Source organism: Grampus griseus (assembly GCF_964374135.1).
Source record: "Grampus griseus genome assembly, chromosome: 1".
Lineage (NCBI taxonomy): Eukaryota > Metazoa > Chordata > Mammalia > Artiodactyla > Delphinidae > Grampus > Grampus griseus.
The window spans coordinates 1,757,603-1,772,991 of NC_139017.1; the positions used below are offsets into that span (position 1 = coordinate 1,757,603).

General features: G+C 41.0%; 1 protein-coding gene across 1 annotated transcript in view; it reads right to left on the reverse strand.

Moving 5' to 3' along the window:
• CAMSAP2 (calmodulin regulated spectrin associated protein family member 2) overlaps nucleotides 1-15,389 on the reverse strand; it is a 97,416-nt gene that overhangs the window by 19,926 nt on the left and 62,101 nt on the right. Inside the window, exons 4-6 of the mRNA XM_082659973.1 lie at nucleotides 13,649-13,732; nucleotides 4,892-5,033; nucleotides 4,457-4,596 (exon numbers count right to left, since the gene is read on the reverse strand). Coding sequence (XP_082516099.1) covers nucleotides 4,457-4,596; nucleotides 4,892-5,033; nucleotides 13,649-13,732 — 366 coding nt within the window. The remainder of the gene's footprint in view (nucleotides 1-4,456; nucleotides 4,597-4,891; nucleotides 5,034-13,648; nucleotides 13,733-15,389) is intronic.

Genomic DNA, 15,389 nt, shown 5'->3' on the forward strand with positions numbered 1-15,389 from the left:
GGCTTTTACACGTGCTCAAACCTCTGCCACTGAACGCAGCCGAGACTGGCACGCGACCCTTCACCCTCCGGCATGCACCCACCTGGCCTGCTTCGGACTTGGGTAACACCGGCCTCCCCCAACAACCCGCTCTCAGCCCTCCCCTCCCTAATCCACTCCAGTCTGGCACGCAGGCGCCCTCGCTCTGAGCCAGCATTTGCCCAGGTCACCAACGTCTGCGTCACTAAATGAAACAGATTGTTTTCGTCTCCGTTGCCCCCAAGCCCTCAGCAGCATTCGATACCCCTGACGTCTGAAAACTGCCGCCCACACCCACCAGCTATCGAACGGCCCCCAAAGGCACAACTGCACTTGCACACGCACTTCCTGTTTCTCTCACTGTGCAAGTCGTCTTCCCCACAAGTCTGATCAGCTCCCATCCTTATTTCCCTGAATGGCAGCCACCCTCCCGGTGCACAAAGCAAAGCGGGGGTCACCGCGACACCGGCCTCTTTCTCCCCTCATACCCAGTTCACCGCCGAGCCTGCAGGTTCTGCGCCTCGACGGCCCTGGAATCCACCCACTTCTCTCCACCTGCAGCGTCACTACCCTCACTCAAACTGCTTCCGCCTCTTGGTCAGCACACGGTCATTTCTTCTTCGGCTTATGAAGCCAAACTTTTCAAAATGCAACGCCCCTTCCCCCGCTCGCCCTTGCCCTTGGGAGACTGACTACAGTTTACAAGCGGGTACCTGATGGGGTCCCTTTTCAGTTTCCCCAGCTTCATCTAATACCACATTCTCCAGGGTTCCTCATCTTACCCATCAGACTATATGGTCAAAAGGACAAAGCTGTGCTCACCACTACATCTTCAGTGTTTAAGACAGTGCCTGGTACATAATAGATGTCCAATAAATATGTACTGAATGAACATAGAAATGAATGAATAAACATATCATAAGAAAGGCCAGTCACTGGCAAAGCATCGAAATGTTGATACGGAATATCTCTGGGTAGTACGATGATTGTGATTTATAGTTTTTCTTTATACTTATCTCATAGTATACTTTCTAAAACCAAAGTATAAAATTATATCTAAAGCACTGGTGCTAGGTTCCAGCTCTTCCAGTACAGTTCACTGAAAGCTGTGTATATCTTTTGGAAAAACACTGTATAAGTACCCCGTAATTGTCTGTTGATAGGAAATTAATTACTATCTTAAGGACCCTGGAGCTCAACATCACTAATCATCAGGGAAACGCAAATCAAAACCACAAGGAGACACCAGCTCACACCTGTCAGAATGGCCATCGTCAAAAAGATAAGCGATGACAAGCGCTGATGAGGGTGTGAGAAAAGGGAACCCTTGTGCATTGTTGGCGGGGATGTAAAATGGTCCAGCCACTATGGAAAACGGCATGCAGACTCCTCAAAAAATTAAAAATAGAACCACCATATGATCCAGCAATCCTATCTGGGTACATAAGCAAAGAAAATGAACACAGATCTCTTGAAGAGATATCTGCACTTCCATGTTCACTGCAGCCAAGACATGGAAACGACCCGAGTGTCCACCAGCAGATGAATGGATGAAGATGTGGTGTACGTGCAGCCACGAGAAACAAGGGAGGTCTGCCATTTGCAGCCACACAGACGGATCTCGAGGGCACTGTGTGAAGTGAAATAAGTCAGACGGAGAAACACAGACACCGTACGGCATCACTTGTACGTGAAATCTGAAAAAGCCAGACCCACAGAAACAGAACAGAGTGGTGGTTCCCAGGGACTGGGGTAGGGGAAATGCGGGAGTACTGGTCAAGGGTGCAAACTCCCAATTATAAAATGAATACGTTCTGGGGATCAAATAATTATAGTTAATGATAACTGTATTATATACATGAGAATTGCTGAAAGAGTAGATCTTAAATGTTCACAACAAAAATGGTAATTATGTGACGTGATGAGGGTGCTGACTGATACTATGGTGATCATCATTCTGCTGTATATAAGTGAATCAAATCAACACGTTGTACACCTTAAACTTATACGATGTTATATGTCAATTATGGAAAAAATTTATTTTAAGCACCTTGGTAAGATAACTGTCCTAATAACATAATTGTAATGCGTCTGGCCACTAGATGTCAGCATAGTAAGAAATAATTTTCCCAGTAACTAGTTTATGAAGAGAATGTCTTTCTGAATTTACGATGATTAAACAGCAATAAATCTGTCACCATGTTCCTGGAATGGTACCAGATTAATTTCATTTAAGAGCTCTTCTTTCCTTCTTTCAGTTAAGACAGTCATGCAGCTGTACATTAACGTTCTTAAACACTGTAAATGACATCAAAGAATACAAACATACGGAACATAGAATAAAAAGTAAAAGTATGCTTTAACTCCTCTCCCTCAAATCCTAATACTGCAGTCAGAAGAAACCACTGTCAACAGTTCCGTGTTCATCCCTCTACAGACCTCTTCCCACGCCTCTGTATGTGTGCAGATGTGCATACAAACAGAAAAAGGATTTTTAAAATATATGTAAATTGCATCATGCCGGATATAAGGCGTGCTCCCCGCACGCTTCCCTTAGTAACTCCTAGCGAGCTTTCCGCATCCGTAAGATACCCCTGCCTCCTTCAAACAGCTGCTTTACAAGACGTTTCAAGTGTGGCCCTCCCAAGGTGAACTGCTGCCAACTCTTCACCACCACGAACAATCCTTATACGTCCTTCTGTGCACTTTGAATGTGGTTAGACAACGCCCATCTGCCCTCTAAAAAGAGCACACCGGTTTACAAGTCCGCCACGAGGGGAAAAGAGGGCTCACTCCCTACTCCCCACAAACAGCTGTTACTCAAGTCAACAAATGACAAGGCGGCCAGCACCATGGACCGAGCAACCTCTTGCGGGCTTAGAGCCTTAAAATACTCATTTGAGGTCAAAACTGTGGTTCTGATAATTTAGTAGAGAACATAGAAAGTGACCAAAGCCTTCTCTGCAGATAAGTATCTAGTTTTAAAGTGCCCGATTGAAGAAAATGTCTTTGTATCCGGATCACGCCCAGACTAAGTTGATCTAAACATCAGGGATATGTGTTATCTATTGGAAGTCCAAGGTATACAACTTAAGCAAATGTAACCTTACAATTCAATGTATTTAACGAGGTCATTTTTTTTCTTTGAGATCTCAGTAAAAGTATTTGAAATTTTTAATAGGAAGCGCCAGAAAAAGTATTAAGATAAATATGAAAATATCTCCTAACTTCCATTTTGGTAAAAACGGCAAAGTGTAAACATTCAAAATCAGTCCAGGTTTTTCTTGTGATGTGCTGGACAGTGGGGAGTGAGCGCTATTCTGGTCAACAGGGGCAGTGGCTTATTCTGGAAACGCCGTTGCCCCTGGCTCCGTCAATCTGCCTTGCGGTAACCGAGAAACGGGTACAGGAAAAAGAGAGAGACCGGAGAACGAGAATTTAAAGCATCACGAGGCACTAGCATTGCGCTGGGAGGGGTCCTTTGGCAGCTTCTATGAAGGTGGGCATCGCAGGCACAATTAGGACTGACATAAAGCTGTCCCTCTCGGACGTCAAACAAATCAATTGTAAGATCATTTATTCCTAAAGCCTTTAAACAGAAGTGTTAACTTCAGGCAGGTGTACAAGAGCCGTGAGGGAATTCTGCAGCTGCAGCTGCCGGTAACAAGAAGGGCAGCGTTCCCACCATGAAGTTCTGGAACCTGTAGCTAAGAAGCCATCATGCCTTAGACACGCGTCTGTCTTCACCACTAGAAAGAACGCCCTGAAAGGACGGGGGGTGGGGGGTGTCTTTGTGTTGTCTGCTGAGTTATCCCAACCACCTAGAACACTATGAGGCGCTCAATAAACATTTCTTGAAAGAAAGGCACTAAGCAACGGCCCCGAAGCTGAGAGGCCATGTGATGTCCTGAAGCAAGGGACAAGTGCATGGCTAGTAAATGAGATGACTTCCTGAAAGGTCCATTTCCAGGTAACTGTGATGTTTCCTTCCCTCTTCCTTTCCCAAGGCTCTGCCTCAAGTTCTGGGACCCGAGGGCCCCTTCTTCCCAGACAGAGTCCACAGTCCTGCTGAGTGTCCCGAGCGGCCACACCTCCTGCACGCTCCCCACAGGCGGCAGCAGCCCTCCAGGACCCAGAAACGCTTACTGGCTCGTCCTCTGTTTTGCTAACAACATCAGAACAGTGGTTTAATTCTGTACTATGACATTAAGTTTAGCTTTGCACTACAAAAGAAACCTGTAGCTAACAGTGTAGGTTTTTAAGAAATAAGAAATAAAATCAGCAGAAAAATCAAACAAAAACGATTTTTTCAAGAGTTCTTTTGCCTGAAATTACAGTTAATTTTGTAAGCTTAAAGCAGCTATACTGTTTATGTACCTGGTTATATGTTTTTTCAGCAAACTTGAACAAACAAAGGGGAAGAGGATGGTTGAAATACCTTTATGGAGGAAGCGGCGTACAGCATGTCTTCCAGGGCGAAATGGCAACACTGGTTCAAATATTCTTGGCAAAATTCTTGAATCAGCTGCAGATTATAGAGGCTATCAGCCAATGACATGGTTTCTTTCAAGCAAATATCTTCAAACAGGAAAAGAGCCAGGGTTAATTCTGATAATGTACATTTCATGTTCATTTTGTAATTATTACCTTAATACAGATACACAACTATGTAGAATCTGTCTGACCCACACATGTAACGGCAGTGATCACTACACAGAGGCTTAGAGACCAAGCACTCCTTCGCTCAACTACTTCCTAGAATTATACATAAATGTTCTTCTTAAAAGAAGCCGTCATTACTTATTAAATTTACCGTCTTAAATATTTCTTACCATCTATCCGCAGTTTCGAGACATTTCAGTGGAACACTTACCTTCTAATCTGACGACACCAGGACAGTAAAAATGAATAAGGGCAGCTAACGCACAGCCATCCGAGCCGTCTTTCAACAAATTTTCTACCAACGGAATGCAAGGCAGTTGCTTAAGCAATGTCTGCTCTTTCCTGTAACGAGCCTACATTAAAAAAAAAAAAAAAGAGGTGAAAATGAATAAGTACTAAGCAACATACAGGAAAAAGACAGTATTGTAGATTCCAATGTATCAGTAATAAAATATAAGTCAAGAGAAATGAGAACTACTCACCAACATCCTTCTTTTCTAAACATTACCTAGACCTCACTTTACCAACAGCCCTTTGGTTCTGAAGCCAAGTACTTAACGTAACATTACAGCGCTCATTTACGTGAAATTCACTTAGCCTAATTTACATGTAAAGCATCACAAAATGGATTTTGAACATTTGTTATCCAAATCATCAGCTCTGCTCTTTTGCAGATGATGAAAATCTTTCACTTTAAGGGTAGACTTCACTTAAGACCACACGTTCTCACATGGAAAGAGTGAGACTCGAGCTGAAAGAACGAGCAGAGGCATCAGAGTTGGGAGAGCGGGCCGAAGAATGTGAAACCATTCTTAAAGGAAATGTGGCGAGAAGAAACATCACTTTAGGAACTGGAATAATATCCAATACCATGAAGATATTCTGGCTCCTCATCTGAATGCTGAGACGATGCAAATAAAGTGTAACGACTTTGCAACTGAAAAACACCCTCCTGGTTGAGGTTGCATTAACCAATAACAGAGCAAGTACGGGGGTTTCTGCTCCCTCGCAGAAAAACAGATGAAATTCTTGTTTTCTAAAGACTGGCTGGCGTGAGTGGATACAAACGTGTAAGGCGGTTCTCTAGACAGGAGACGTGCTGTAGGACTCAGAGGTCACGAGAACGAGCTCTTAAGCCAGATCACCTAGGCTCAAGTCCTGGCTCTGCCACTTCTTAGCTCTGTGATCTTGGACGAGGTACTTTAGTGCTCATTTCTCGCTTTCCCCATCTGTGAACTGGGGACAATCACAGCACCTACTTCACAGCAGCACGAAGGACTACAGAAGATGATGGGCAGAAAGTGCGATGCACACACGGGCACACAGCGGGTAATCGCCAGTGGTCAGCTGCTACTAGCTATTAGCTCTCATTAAGCTGAAGGCTTCATGAAGATGCACCCTGAAGTGCTTTCTTAGCAAACTTTACAATTATAGTGGTTACTGATATTTAAATACAGTTTTTTTTAAGTAATCAAAACTAATTTTTCTTCTAACTCCATCTAACCTGATTATATTTCATAATTAAAATACAATTATGAAATATAATACTTTCGTGAGAATAACAGAAAAATATTATAATTTACTGAAAGAGAAAATTTACTATTTGGTGGTGAGGTCAGATTTCCTCTAAATGATATCCCTCAGAAGAGCACACACGTTCAAGGAGACATTTATCCCTATTTCCCTGTCACTGGCTACTCAAGAGCAAGGTTCATGGAACATCTCTTCCTCCGAAGATTTTCAGAGGAGCTTGTTCTTATGAATCAGTGGGGACTAGACATCTGTGTTTAATGGTATGTTCCAAACTCATAGACTACCTATATTCAGAAAAAAAAATCACACAGATACACTACATAAATTCTTTAATTGATTACTGACTTTTACATAATCCTTAGAAAACGGCCTCATTTTGCTGCTGGCAGATGGTTTAAAAATCAGCCATGAAAAAAGAGGAGAGAGGAGGGGAGGAAGGGGGAGAGAGAAAGAAATCAGCCAGTGGCCTCTTCCGGCCTTACGCTGCCCCTCACACTTGGTAGTAAGCACCCTTCCAGGTCCTCTTGGGCCAGCTAGAAACAAAAGAGCCACCTCTTGGGAATCCCCTACATGGGCTGGGCTCAGGGCCAAACTTCCCAGATCTCCAGGTCTACCCTTGTTTTCGGCCCACGGTCTGAACTGGACTGAGCCGAGTGCCCAGAGTCATGGAACAAAGAACTGAGCTGTGTGCTGTGTTGTACCGCACCCTGCACAAGGCACACACAGACACACACGTACAGAGCTTCATGAGGCTGCAGCCACAGAGGCCCACGGCTTAGACCAATCAGAGGCTCATACGTGGCGCGCCGAAACATCTTCCTGAAGATTGTATCCTAGGAGGGGCATCAGGTAAACCAACTTTTAATGCTCCCTGAAGGTTCATCTGCAGTTCACAAAGGGTCCAGAGTCTTTTATACTTGAACACGCTCTATGCCCCACAAACTTACTGCTCTTTCTACAAATGGAGAAATCTGGCATTTAAAAGGGACATACTTTCTATCTTTCAACATTATGGTGCACTTCTAAGTTACATTTCTGTTTCTGAGGGTGTGAAATACTTAAGTGGTCTATCCCCCAGATGTCACCGTGAAAGATCAACTCTTCAAGTCAAACCAGAATTGAATCTAGCTCAGGTCCAGTGCTGGGAGGGACACAGAACCTGTCACTTCTTTATTACACGAAAAGTATCCTCTACAGTTCAGGCCAAAAGGAAATGATCCTTTCGAAAAGATGACTTTACAATACAAATAATTTACATGTGCAATTCATATTCACTTTTACTAACATTATTAAAACTAATGCAAATCTATATCCATACTTTTTTTGTTACCTAGTTACTGATGGTCTGTGAATACTGACAGACTAGCTTACACTTTAAATTATTTTTAAAGCTTCTAATCCAAAATTTGACTAGATTTAAAAAATCTTTCTGTTTTACATTATGATCAAAAACACCTTAAAATCCAATCTCTACTTGTGACTAACAGAATTATACGTAATGACCATATCGGCAAGACATAAACGATACCATTCTACAATTACACTTCTGGAGAGCAAGTTGAAGAAGCTGTGCAAACTTACTGGAACCAATTTCCAAAACCATTTGGAAGGAGACTTCAGAGGAAGCAGCAGGAAAAAAGGGGAAGCAAAAGGTAAAGGGAAAATTCATCAGAAGTGTTTAAAATTAACAAGTTATAGTAAAGTTTCTGTTAGTGGAGTTCCAAGTTTATAGTTCTCAAAACATTTTTTAAATGTTAATACTTTACAATTTAGCTTAAACTATAGAGGTTCCTAACGATAAAGACCACCACCTTCCCTCCCCTCTCTCCTCTCCCAACATGGATGTGCGTTTTTAGGGTACCCAGGACATGCTGTGTACTTCGGCAGCAAAGAATTTTACCTCCCAGTTCTGGGATCACACATCACGTTAGAAACTAAATTTATATCACAAGAGGGAGTAGAGAGATTCTAGGGCTGGACTTGCAATCATTAAAATTCTTAGACATTAGGAGGCCAAGTCTGATAAGGGAGACTTCTTCCCAGAAGGAAAAGAAGAAAGACTGTTTCATAAGTGCATGAATAAAAGCAAATAACAATGTAGAATTGAACACAATGATCATTTCTTTTAATGACATAAAGAATTTCTTTCAATTAATGCGGGATAAAAAAGCAGTTGGCAATTCTCACCAGTTAGTATTTTGATAGAGTCTCTAAGGCAAGTAGCTACCAACACAAAGAGAATGTAAATGTTATTAATTTTACTATCTAGGGGTGTTCCAAAGAACATAATTTCATGTCTTTAAGAAGATGAATATACAATAAGCCCATAATTTCATAATTTGTCACTGTTTATCTTGGTATTTCCTAGCACAGTTTTCTGGCAGCCCTAAATGAATATTTGTTGAAGTGAACCAAACTAAATGGGGTCTCAGTTAAAATTCATAGTCAACTTCTATGCAGAAAGTTTTTCCTACAGAAATTAATAGCACAAATAACATTATTCGGAAAGATAATATAAATGAGGTATTTTCAAGAACTTCAAAGATCAGAAAAATGTCATCTCAAGAATCAGAAAAATACCAGCTTCCCACAAAGAGATAATATTTCCAATAATGTTTTCTTATTGCATCGGGAAGAATAACCCTAATAATTTTTTTGCATGTATTTGCATCTCTCGTTTAACCAAAAGTTTTTGGCAGCTGCGGTCATAATAGCCATAAAAAGTGCACGAGCAGGACCAGAGAGCAGGAAGCCCACGGGAACGCGTCAGGATTCCCAGTGAATGACAGGAATTTCAAAAACAGGAGTTCTCTCGTTTCTGAGACTAGAAGAATCCATAACACAGAAACTGACGATAACAAGAAACTACTATGGATTATACAAGACAGAAGATAAGCAAAGGAGTCTCTCGTGGTTCAAATGAGTCTGCATTTCTTGCAAAATATTCAATACTTGACCTTTTTACTAATTCAGACAACTCTGAAAGAGCTCCCCGTGGCTGCAGCTGGAAAAACGGAACAAGTCAATACCACAGGCTGGATTGTAACCCAAACTATACAACACACACTGGAGCCCATAACAATACAAATTAACACAGACTGGATTGCAACACCAGGTACAGAGCACATACACACCCATCCACACTGATACAAATGAACGGCTGAAGGACATAAATAGATGGAGAAAGTACGAATCTCACTTACAGAATTCCAGGTGGTGTATATACTCTTCCCTTCAGGGAGGGAGCTTAACTTCCCTCTCCTGGAACACGGGGTGGATTTAGTGACCCACTTCCAAAGAAAAGAGCATCAGAGGGGGAAACAGAAACTTTACAGTGAAGGAGACCACTTTCAGCAAGTGGTCAAGGTGGACACCATCAGTGACAAATCGTGTTCATGCCACGTGCTCCCTGATGTGGCGTGATGAGATGTGAAGCCACTTCTGTGGTGTTCTTCTCAAAAGGCCCACAGGCCCAACCTCATCACAGGACACAGGAGACAAACCCCAATTCGGGGACACTGGTAAAACACCCGGTCAGGACACAAACTGGTGTAATGTACATAAAGTCTGTAGTTTAGTCAATGAGAATGCACCAATGCTATTTTCTTGGTGTTGCCAAACAGGCCACGATTACGTAAGATGCTAACATCGGGGGAAACTGGACGAAGCTGTACTATCTTTGGAACTTCTCTGTAAATCTAAAATTATTCCACAACAAAGTTGATTTCAAAAATAAATACACACGAAATGAGGTGAAGGTGGCCAAAAGGCACAAACAGTTACAAGATAATAAGTACTAGGGATGTGATGTGCAGTGTGCTGTCAACACTGCTGCATGTTATATAGGAAAGCCGCTAAGGGGGTAAATCCCAAGGGTTCTCGTCACAAGGAACAGATAGGTTTTTCTATTCCTTTATGCTGTATCTATACGAGAGGATGAATGTTCACTAAATCTATTGCGGTCACCATGTATGTAAGTTAAATCATTATGGCGCACACCCTAAATTTACACAGGGCTGTATGTCAATTAGATCTCAATAAAACTGGGAATGAACGAATCAATGAACAAATGAATAATGATGGACAGAAACAGATTATAACCCATTAAATAAAATAAGAATGCATCAGTTCATACAGATAATAAAGAGAGGATAGGTAGATTGATAAATAGATGAGGTCACATTTGCTTATAATAGAATCCTAACTAATAAACGTAGAAGAAATGATAAAGTTAGAGAATTGCCATTTTGCAACCACCATAGTACAAAGTAACTGAAGTAGGTATCGTCAATAAATGCTAAGTCTAGGAGGTGGGGCAACACTGAAGAGGAACAGAATATTTACAGTCTCAGAGTACCCTCCTCTCCAATTACTTATTACGAAAGGAAAAATAATCATCATGCAGTCAAAAAACCCAAACAACATCTGAACCAACTGATCAAAATTAGTATCACCTAGTAGGGGCAAATGGATATCCCACGCCTCTGGATACAATACTGGGAAAAGGACACACTTTACATAGTATTCTAGGCTAAAAAAAGCACAACTTAATCTAACGATGAGGAACTATCAGAAGAACTGAAATTGAGGCATATTCTATGAAAATGACCTGTATTCTTAAAAAATGTCAAGGTCACGAATGAAAAAGAAAAGCTGAGGACTGTTCCAGTTTAAAGAAGATGAGAGATAACAACAGCTAAATACCTTACCTGACCCTGGACTAGATCCTGGACTAGAAAAATATATAAAGTTCAATTGGGATGACTGACAAAACTAGAACATAGGCCGTAAGTCTGATCAAAGCACTTTACTGACATTGTTACCTATCCTGTGGTCGTGTAAATGAATAGCTTTCTTCCTAGGAAATATACATTGAAATATTTAGGGGTGAAGGGGTATGATACATGCAACCTTCTTTCAAATGTTTCAGAAAAATGTACACATATATACGTCTGTGTGTGCAACATGTAATGCACAGAGCACACAAAATGTTACACTGATGAATCTGGGCAAAGGACATGTAAGGGTTCTTTGAACTATTCTTGCAACTTTTTGTTAAATCAGAAATATTTCAAAATAAATGTTCTTAACAAGTTATATTAAATCCATCCCAATCCAAATCTTTGTAGGGTCTTGTACCCAAATGCACAAGACTACTGATCTATAAAGCTGAAGAAATCTCATTTTTATAGTACTCTTAGGCAAAGAGTAAAATCACGGTACTAGGATATCTAACTAATGTGTAAGTTTCTTCAGACCAAATCATCTTTATAAAATATTGCTTGGAGAAAAAAAAAGTTATGGTACCATCTCTGAATTTTAAAAACGTTTAAATATATACATAAATGTGAAAGTTTATAAGGAAGAATTTTGTTTTTACAAGAATGTAAATCAAGAATAAAATGATTATATTTCTAGCCAAAGCAAATAGTTCAAATGCCCAAAATCCCACCGTTGGGTAACAGAGCAAGGCTGCATCACCTACTCTGTGCTTGGCAGTGTGCTCTTCATGAGGACCCCTGTACTTCACAGACTATGTGAAATGAACACTTACCTTCACAAAGATTTTCACAATGAGAAAAAGGATAAAATTCATTTGAAAATGAAGGTATTGAATCTAAAACATGGCACAGATGAACTTATCTACGAAACAGAAAGAGACTCACAGACATAGAGAACAGACTTGTGGTTGCCAAGGGGGAGGGGAGATGGGGGAGGGATGGAGTGGGAGTTTGCGATTAGCAGATACAAACTATTGCATATAGGACGGGTGAACAACAAGGTCGTACTGTACAGCACAGGGAACTATATTCAATATCCTGGGATAAACCGTATGGAAAAGAGTATGAATAAGAATGTATATATGTGTACAACTGAGTCACTCTGCTGGACAGCAGAAATTAACACAACATTTTGTAAATCAACTAGACTTCAATAAAAAAGTAAATGAAAACAAATAATAAAAGAGGAAAAAAATGAAAATGAAGGTATAAATGCTATGCTTGTGCTCAAGTAAAACTGTGTACTGACCCAAATATTTAAGTGAAGCACACTCATTCATTCATTTACTCAATCACTCACTCAGCAAATACTGGTTGTGAGGTCAGTATGTACAATTCCATGGGCCAAGTGCTGTGAAAAAGTCAGAGTGACGTGATCCAGTAGTGTCTGGATACCATAGTTTGCTTTTCTTAAAGGTCACTTAATCTGCAGTTGTTTGGAACACAAATAGCATTTTTTTCCATAGAAACAAGGTTTACTGGATCCTATGTCAGCATATAAAATCCCCATTTAGTTCATAATGTGTATGCAAAACTACAGAATTAAATCATATATATAATAAACGAGGTTTCCATGGAAATCCTGTAACGCAGGATGATGCTGAACCTTATTCCTGATTAGAGCCAGGAGCAAAATGGGGGGTGGGGGGGCAGGATTAAATCCATCTCTAGGGCAAGGATTTCTACTACTAAAGGGAGGGAAAGAGCAAGGGGGGAAACTGGAAAGGGCTGGGGGACTCAAGGGACAAGGCGGGGGCAGAGCTGGGGGAAGCAGTGAAGCGGGTGCAGATCTCCACTGGGGAAGGTGGTCAACAAAGACAAGAATCAAGCCCAGGGAAACCACTGTGACCCCAAGCACCAGATTGAGACAGAAGTGTAGGTGGTCTCCGCACAACTTGCCTGGCGCAGCTGGTGATGCACAAACCAGCTTTTTCCCTTTCCCTCCTCCGGTCTCCTCTCTTACAGAGTATCAGTAACTAGCAGCATTCGCCCAAAATGAACAGACGTGCTGTATAATAATGAAGAGACTTAAAATAACCCAGATGGAAAATAAAGTCTCTGCATAAGATAATTTCTTATACCTCAATTCAAATGCTAGACAACATGTTTAAAGGGCTCTCATTATAATATATTTTAAAAGATGTAGGAAATATACTTTAGGTCTTAGTATATAACAAACACAAACACACAAGTGTTTGGAGAAAAAAAACTCTAAAAGCCTGTTCAAGAAGTTTAAAGAATTAATCCGTGTTAATGTTTCTTCTTCCTTCACAAAATAACCATATGTACAACTTACAATTCCTGGAATGTAATTTTAGAGGCTGGTCTTACTACAAGTCATTATAAGGCTGATATATTGAAAAATGTTTTCCTGTTTCATATATTTTATCAAACAAAGACAAACCCATTATTTTTTGCCAAAAGAATGTCAGAAGCTGAGCTCTAGTCATTAACAAATTTTCCTAAACACCGTCATCCAATTAACCTTCATTTTGCACTGCTACTTACTTGGTATTTATGGAAAGGCTTTCTACGGTACAGTTAAGATCACCAAAAACTAATTTGATGAACACGCTCTTAACGCTTCCCCAAACAGCACACACATATGAACACAGGGTCTCACAAAGGCGCCTTTTTTTCTTAAGAACATGTACCTTTTGGCCTCCTGAAGCTTCCACTGTGTGGTGGTCTTTCAATTTCTGTGTTTGTTCCATTATGTCTTTCAAATGTTCATTTACCTTAAAATATAAAAACATTAATTTGAATTTATAGTCAAATATAACAGTAAAATAACATGTACCTTAAAATGCCTGTGTTCAGATCTCTGATGTCAAATACCAGTACCATGCAAATGAACAGAATTCCATTTTCCCAACCAGAAAAAAGTATTTTACAGGTGTTCTGTTTGAAATTCTAAAATTCATGACTTTACCAAATACTTGTTGAGTACCTAGTACATGTCAGGTACTAGCTGGAGTGCTAGGGGGAAAAAAAGGTACTTGATAACTTCTGTTTTAATGCTTGGAAACAATAAAACTTTTTTCAGTAAAAAGTTTACAATCTCATTTAGGACTGCTAAGTGAAAATTATTTTCCTCAAAAACACTCGGAATCAAACTCTTTTTTTTTTTTTAAATGTCTTCCTTGTGTTTTATTCTTTTCTTTAAAATAAATTTATTTATTTATTTATTTTTGGCTGTGTTGGGTCTTCGTTGCTGCACGTGGGCTTTCTCTAGTTGTGGCGAGCAGGGGCTACTCTTCATTGCGGCGAGCAGGCTTCTCATCGCAATGGCTTCTCTTGTTGCAGAGCACGGGCTCTAAGCGCCCAGCCTTCGGGAGTTGTGGCACGTGGGCTCAGTAGTTGTGGCTTGGGGGCTCTAGAGCACTGGCTCAGTAGCTGTGGCGCGTAGTCTCAGTGGCTCCGTGGCATGTGGGATCTCTGAGCCGGACGAGGGCTCGAACCCGTGTCCCCTGCATTGGCAGGCGGATTCTTAACCACTGCGCCACCAGGGAAGCCCTGAATCAAATTCTTAGGCTGTGATCTCATAGGCATGTCCCTGGATCATGAGTAGGTTTTCATGTGGTCATAAGGCCACAGTTAAAATACATGAAAAAATTTTGCATATGGGAACTTCTTAGGGAGAAGAAGTTATCTTCTTCAGTTATCTTCCCTGACTTATCTATCAGATTGTTCAAACAGCCCATAATTCAAGATGATTAAGAGACACTCTGTCTAGTGCAAAAGTATTTCTTCAGAATAGTTCAGACAAGTTTGGATTCTGAGTCACTGATTTTAAGGTCAGTCCAGTAATAATAAGCAAATGTTCAAGTTAATTAATAATGGCATTCTGGAAACTCTGAATGGTATTATCAACCACTGTAACTCTAAACTAAATCAATAATTTTCTAACCTCTTCTGCTGCTTAAAATTCAGTTCAGTGCCTAAGAAAAAAAGACTGAAGAATTTGAATTTATGATAAATTTAACTAACAGTTACGATACACTCCGAGGCGTTAGAAGGAATTTAACCAACACACAGATTCATCTTGGGCTGTACTGCCAAGTGGGCTGCCGTGCTCTAAGATCTTAGGGCGCCGACTTGGCAGCGTAAAACACTCTTCCGAAGAGAGAGCAGAAGCAGAAGCGACCCGGCTCTGACTCAAGACCCCCACTCACAAGCCACGGCCTTAATAATTTCCTGATACCTGAGCCTTCGTTGCCAGCTGGAATAAAACCTACTTCACAAGAGGTCTGGAGACGATGGCTCTAAGACGGTCCCCAATGATCCCCTTGAGCGTGGGCAGGGCCTATAATTTGCTCCTACCCAACAGAATACAGCTAAGGGGATGGGATACCACTTTGGCGCTTACGTCTCGCACACAAGCCCCACTCTCTC